Source organism: Hemibagrus wyckioides, linkage group LG26 (assembly GCF_019097595.1).
Source record: "Hemibagrus wyckioides isolate EC202008001 linkage group LG26, SWU_Hwy_1.0, whole genome shotgun sequence".
NCBI classification, from domain to species: Eukaryota; Metazoa; Chordata; class Actinopteri; order Siluriformes; family Bagridae; genus Hemibagrus; species Hemibagrus wyckioides.
In genome coordinates, this window is record NC_080735.1 from 7,326,417 (window position 1) to 7,333,943 (window position 7,527).

Here is a 7,527-nt window from a genome sequence, read left to right on the forward strand (position 1 = left end):
ACTCCTTCTCCCCTGTCAATCATAGCGACACTAGCCAGCCATGTGCATCTTGTGAGTTTGTGTATGTGAAGAACGATTTCCTCCAAGCGCAGACACTACTCTGTGATGCAGCATGAGCAGCGGCTTAAAAAGAGGCACATGTTACAGTTCTCTGGTGACCAATAATCCCTTACACCAAACTTCTGTCTTATCAATTCAATTTATTTGTACAGCACTTAACAGCAGACATTGTCTCAAAGCAGCTTTACAGAAGTAGAAAAACAGAGAAGGGAAAAATATATATATAAAGTTTAAATTAAAGTTACTATTTTATCCCTAAAGACACAGCTGCAGGTTTCCTTTTCAGCCAAAATCACACATACCATACACTCACCTGGAGAGAACTAAACAAATGGAATCCTAGTTGTTTAGTGAACATTATTAGTACTGTAGAAACAGAGTGTAATGTCACAGACTATTCAATTTACTCACGTCTTGCACAGCTGTACGGCGTGGACGTGCCCTTGTTCATCACCAGAAGTGTTCCCTGCAGCCCTGGGGCATCCATGGTCACCTCGATCTTCTCAACACGGGGATGCAGTGAGCGTTGGCGAGCTTGCTCTTTGGAGAACAGGCTACTTCGCCAACTGCGCAATTCAGACGCAGTAAGCCGTTCAGCTGCCGCACTGGACACCAAACCTGCAAGGAAAAAAAATGTTAGTATTAAAAGTATAGGTAAGCTTATTGATGACTTACACAACAGAATAAAAAATAACAATATAAATACTACATAACATACTCTCAGTTCATTATGAGATCAGATATAGTAAATAAAGGGATACGGTAGAGTGCCAGTTAACAACTTAAGAATTAATGAACATCAGCTGATTAGGGTGTGTGCAGACTGTTACATGCAAAAGTGTCACTGTGATGGAAAAACCTGACAATCCATAGAGAAGTGTGGATGCTGATAGTGTAAAGTGATTGTGTGATGGATGGGTCATATAAACCTTGGACAAATGCACACTACTAATATGCCATCAGTCTTTTGGGATGAAAGAAAAGATCCTTCAAATACATTACTAATCGTATTGACTGTGGGTAAGTGTGAACAATCGTAAATAATTCGGAGCCAAAATAATTTGGAGGTTTTTCCTGGTCACTGTCAGCTCTGACTTGTTCAAGAGGAATCAAAACCAGTCAAGTGGTACATTTTAACGCTGATGTATGATCATGTTTATTGTTCAGTTCTATACAAATAAAACATTATTAAAAACAGGATCATATCAATGAGGCAGGGGAAGCTGTTTAACTTCAGGAGTCCAACCAATCAGCCAAGGTCAGCAGCGTTAGTGTGGGAATGAGATTAAAGAGACAAACTTACGGCGCTGCGCCATTTCACAAAGTCTCCGAGACGCCATGGGGATTCCTGATTAAAGCAAACACTGATAATGTAATGTAAAAATATATATACATAAATATAGATGTACAACAACCACTCAATTACAGTGCATAGAAAGCTCCATGCTGTGACATCCGCTGTGTTCACCGAAATAGTACCGTGTTCATACTAGGAACCAAACTTTAGGTTCCGCCTCAATACCAGTGCATATAGCAATAAGGTGTAAGGTGTAAGGTCTCTCTCTCTCTCTCTCTCTACACATTATATATACATTAAAGGAACACTAGCATCAAAGAGTATAGCATCAAGTCAATTAAACTCCTGGGCTATTGATGTGGTCAGTTAAATAGCAGAGGGGGTTGTTACTCAGTTTCAGCTGCTTTGGTGTTATTGAAATTAATAACAGGTGCACTAGATGGGCAACAATGAGATGACCCCCAAAAGAGGAATGGTTTTAGATGTGGAGGACACTGAAATTTTTCCCCTACACATAGTGTTTCCCTTACCCATGACTGTTTTTCACTAGTTTTTCATTTGGCTAGGGTCAGTGTCACTACTGGTAGAATAAGGTGATACCTGGACCCTAGAGAGTTCACACAGGCAGTCCAACTCCTCCAAGATGGCACATCTATACGTGCCATTGCCAGAAGGTTTGCAATGTCTCTCAGCACAGTCTCTAGGCAGTTCCTCTAGAAGAGCTGGACAGGGCTGGAGAACTCCTTTGTGCAAGGAGGAGCAGGATGAGCACTGCCAGAGCCCTACAAAATGACTTCCAGCAGGTGTGAATGTCTCTGACAAAACAATCAGAAACACTTCATGAGGGTGGCACCGTCCTCTAGTGGGCCCTGTGCTCACTGCCCAGCACCGTAGAGCTCGATTAGCATTTGCAATTGAACACCAGAATTGGCAGGACTGCCATTGGCACCCTGTTTTTTTTTCACAGATGAGAGCAGGTTCACCCTTAGCACATGTGACAGACGTGAAAGGGTATGGAGAAGCCGTGGAGGACGTAATGCTGGCTGTAACATCGTTCAGCGTGACCGGTTTGGTGGTGGGTCAGTGATGGTCTAGGGAGGCATATCCATGGAGGGACGCACAGACCTCTACAGGCTAGACAATGGCACCCTGACTGCCATTAGTTATTGGGATGAAATCCTTGGACCCACTGTCAGACCCTATGCTGGTGCAGTGTGTCCTGGAGTGACCACTTCTTCTTTTTCAGACCTGCCTGATCCATACAGATGCTCTACCCCTGGTCGTAGTCTCGTTGCTTGGTGGTGCTCACTGCTGTTGTGGATAGATCTGTGTGACCCAGGGGACTGCTGTGGATAGAACCACTTGGAGACTATCACACCATCACTGAACTGTCATTTCATCTGTCAGCTTGTGACAGATGACTGGTGAAAAACTGTCACCAGGTTTTGCTAACATTTTAACAGAATAACATTGTTTACATTTTAAATAACATTGTTTAAAAATGACAGATACCTTTGCTTCAGCTAAACGGTTATAAAAGTTGTGTTTTAACTTTGACAAAACCTCCAGAAAACCCAGAAAAGTGAATGTTCATGAAAACACAAGTGGCCCAAAAACCCACAACTTTTAAACACTTTAAAATCATCTCTAGCTGGAAAAATGTCAAACTTATGAATGCTGACACAATATATGGAGACAGCATAGGACTACTTAATTTACACTGAACTAAACTTAAGCTATTATTATGTGAGGAGATCAATATGCAGTCTCAATTGCAAAGAAACTTTTATTTTTTTGCATCAAAATACAAACAAGTTCCTTTTTCGGTAAACAATTATAATGTATTATAATGCACATGCAATTTTCACCTTTACTTCATATTAATCTTTAAATCGTCATCTACATTTCATCCCAAAAAATAACCGAGTGCCCTCATACTTCATCAAGTGCTAATGATCATGTCCATCGACTCCTTCCATAAATAGAAAGCTCTCCTTCTGTTCTTTGCAATCTCTCCCATTTTGTGTGGATCTTTCAGCAAGCGCCTGCTTCATGCTTCATGTATCTCTTTCTAATTTTAATCTGGGCTCCGGTGATGTTGGGAGTGTCTGCTATGATGCTGCTCGTCTATAATTCTGTCTGGCTGAAGGCTGAAAATGCAGTCAGGACGGCTACCTGAACACGCCTGGGAATCTGCTGACTGCAGGTATGTGCAGTGTGGATTTATATCTCCGTCGCAGGATGGATTAATCAGCTGAGATCATTTAGAGCAATTTTATTCTTTCATCTTTTTCCTTGAGACTTTTGATGCAGTACCTCAATGCAGTGTTTTGTACACAGTGTTTAAACGTCCAGCATGGCTTCAAAGTTAAAGTTGTTAACTATTTGTGCATGGATTTTATTCATATTCATTTTACCACATTATAAACGAATGATGAAGCGAAAGCTACATTTTACTCAGTAAATTTACAATCATTAAAAGCTTTAAAAAGGCTTAAAGGCTTTTAATGTTTTTAATATTTTAATACATTTTCTTAAATATTACAGTGCAAAGATATAGTGATGGAGGGAATCGTAGCCGAGTGCACCGACAAAGAAGAAACAGAGGAGCTCTTGGTTGCTGTTGTAGAAAGGACATTATTTACATTTACGTTATTTACTGTCCAGTGTCACACAAATGAGTATGGGTTCCCTTCTGAACCTGGTTCCTCTCAAGGTTTCTTCCTCATATCATCCCAGGGGGTTTTTCCTTGCCACCATCAACTCAGGTTTCTCATTAGGGATAAATGTTAGGGATAAATAGTAACTTCATTTTAAACTTTAGAATTTTTACTGTGTTTCTATACTTTTGTAAAGCTGCTTTGAGACACATTCATTGTTAAAAGCACTATACTGTAGCGAATTTAGCTCAAAATTTTAATATTTAAGTGTAATTATAACAGGTTATAATTAATTATAAATATTCAAATGGGGGTTCTTAGAACTAACGGTCAGAGAATCAATAACACAATTATTTGATTTGTTCGTTCAGCGAACAGACAGTATAATTATGTATTAATTCCAGGGAAAGTTATCTTCCTGATCAAGAAAGAATAACTATATATAAAGTACTAGCTGTAATTTAGCACGTAGCAAGAGCAATGTTCAGGGACCCGCCTGGCTCCCATGAATTACAGCATGTCGGTTGAGGTATAATGAAACGAACAATAAGTAGTGATAGCTCAGTTGTGAGCTGTGTAATAGTTAATTGAGTTTTTGAGAAGGATGCAATGGACCCCATGAGCAAGTGAGCCGACCTGGAGACGCCACAATACAAATAAATAAATTGATTGACAGGAGAGAGAGAGAGAGAGAGAGAGAGAGAGAGAGAGAAAGAGAGCATGACATCCCTTCTATAGCGAGTACAGTCAATTTTGCTTTCTTGACAAAATTGCTTACTGTCTTAGTAATGATAGCATAGTAATGAATAGTAATGGCATCATGATAGTATTTACATTCATTTTATTCTATACTTCTGTAAAGCTGCTTTGAGACAATGTCCATTGTTAAAAGTGCTATACAAGTAAATTGAATTGAAATTGAATGCTGCATGTAACAGCCACTGATTGCACCAAACCATAGCTCTATCTCTACTAATGGCTTTAAAAAAGGGATCAGATACCTTTAACCTAAAATTTCCTCCTTACAAGTTTGTTTAACTGAATAGATAACTCTAAAAACTGCATTGTGTGTTTGCTAGGAAATGCTAAAAATGCAGTTTTTAGAGTTATCCAGCTCTTACTCTAAGTTATTCAGCATACTATCCTGGTGGCTATTGGCTCTGCGGTGAGCTTGTGGTTGAATGTGGAAGTTCTATCAAAGGTCATATCACTATATCTCCCTTTGGGTCCTAAATGATTTCCATGGCCTGTAGATGTTATTTAGAGCCTTGCCACTCTCAAGAGCCAGTACTGCTACTACCTGAACTTCACTGGGCACTTTCTATAACTATTGAAAGAATAACATCACCTTTCCCAGTGGTGTAAGTGAGGAGGTCATCTCTGATTAGCTTACATTGTTGCCACTGGCATACATCATCCAGGTGATTCTTGCTAGAGGGTTACACCAGTTAGAAGGAGTGAACTAATATCTGCTGCTATGGTTGGATGCCACAACATGAATACTTTAAATATTGGTCTTCCCAGAAACAGTTTCATAAAATAATCACAACAGGATTCCATAGACTTGTACCAACTGTACCTACGTACTGCTGTACCCATAACAACTCAGACTGAACATCACCTAAACATGTTTGGATTTATAGCAACAGTACAATCGTAGAAGACTATTATCAACCAAATTTAATGAACAAAACAAACACAATGGAATTGAATTGAATAAATTCAAATAGATAGTTATATAACCCTAGATAATGTCTAGGGTTCATAGTCATTTTAAACTGGTGCTATCACAGCAAGAGGTTCCAAGTCTACATTTCAAAGAAACCTTCAGTCCCATGCAGGAGTAAAGTTTAACCGCAATATTCAAGACAAGAGTCTGATTAGAAATTGCTACACTTGGTCATACAGAGTTGTGTTTTATTTTTAATGTTTAGCTTATATTATGATGAAGAAATGAGGTACATACACATGACACAGGTAAAAACAACACAAAAGGAACGCTAAATAGTATCAGTAATTGTATACCTACTATACACAGAAAGACATTATCCAAGTAGATCATGAGAAATTAAATACTATTAAATAAACAAAACACATCCCTAACAGTAACACTCTTAATTACCTTCATTCTCCATGTATACATTATACAATCTAAAGAAAAAGCAAACATCAATGCAACATCTGACTTATAACCAACATTGTTGTGTAGATATTCACTCGCTGGCTGGAATGTGTGAATGCTCTCAAGCTGGAGTAAGGTTCAGCTCTCACATCCCCAGTCATGAACAGCATTAACACAATGTCTGTGTGGTATTTTAGAATGAAAACCGGACATAGAAAGAGATTTTGTCTGATATAGTCTGATGAACAGCCACATTTTGTTCCACGATTGCTCCTTGTCGTCCATGATGTTTCATATTTCATCACCATTTCGACTGAAGTAAGCTGATCAATGCAGGATTAATGCTAACAGCATAGGTGTTCCCTTAGAAACAACCCCTATCACGATTAGCATTAACCCTGAACTGAACAGGTCATTCACTGGAGCGAAGAAGTGCCATGAACGCCACCTACAGTATAAATGAAGAAAACTCAAGAAGATCATATCACATAGTAAGCTACTAAGCATCATGTTGTGTAGCTTCTTGCTGTTTGAAAGCTGCAGGCAGATTGAGCCTACTGGCTTTTAAATGCAGTTGAACAGACACCAGTGTGGAAAATGACGTCTGCCATGCACGGTGTGGTTTGTGTTTGCCCCCACCTCCAGATTCTTCCTTTAACCATCCATCCAAAATCCAGTGACCTTTTAATGCGGCAACATTGAGTCATTTTGCGCTGACAACATTTTCTGTTGCGTTTGTCACTCACCACTTAGTCACTGCACCCTCGTCGCTATCATCTGTCGCTATCACCGGTCACGAGAATCAGTGATTTCTTTCTTTGACGCATATTTTAACAGCTAGAACATGAAAGAGTCTGAAAAAAATGGTGTATGAAACCATAAAGATGCTTTTTTGTCATCAAAAGTTCTGTTGCATTTCAAATGATCATTGGATTTGTATTTCTAAAGAAAAAAAAGAAAAGAAACAACAGGAAAGCAAGAAAGCATCCAATATAAAGAGGCAGGTTCGACATTCCTGCACTATCTGTGTCAAGGACCTCTTTTTAGATGTCTATTAACTATCAGCTTTCATAATGATAAAGAGAATAACTCGTGTTTAAAATGGATTCTGAAAGTTTGAAGAAAAAAAGGAAGTTGAGGAAATGTGGCTACAAAACCACAGCACATAAAATTCTGTAGAAAAGCACCACGTGGCCATGTGGTTTTCTAAAACTCTAAACATGTTTACCTGCTCAAGCAGTCATGAACGTTCTCTAGAAACATTTGTCTCTTGTTCGTGATCGTTCCTCTGTTCATCTGTTTCATCTAGGACGTCCAGCAAATGTCCAGGTCCACGTGGTATTCCACTCAGTTGTCTCAGCTCAGCAATTTCCTCAAGCATTTTCACC

The 7,527-nt window shown here is 39.2% G+C and overlaps 1 protein-coding gene across 1 annotated transcript in view; it reads right to left on the reverse strand.

The window, feature by feature from the left end:
* mrpl39 (mitochondrial ribosomal protein L39) overlaps positions 1–1,531 on the reverse strand; it is a 6,792-nt gene extending 5,261 nt beyond the window's left edge. The window contains exons 1-2 of the mRNA XM_058381254.1: positions 1,364–1,531; positions 472–678 (exon numbers count right to left, since the gene is read on the reverse strand). Coding sequence (XP_058237237.1) covers positions 472–678; positions 1,364–1,400 — 244 coding nt within the window. The 5' untranslated portion in view covers positions 1,401–1,531. The remainder of the gene's footprint in view (positions 1–471; positions 679–1,363) is intronic.
* Between the last annotated feature and the right edge of the window lie 5,996 nt (positions 1,532–7,527).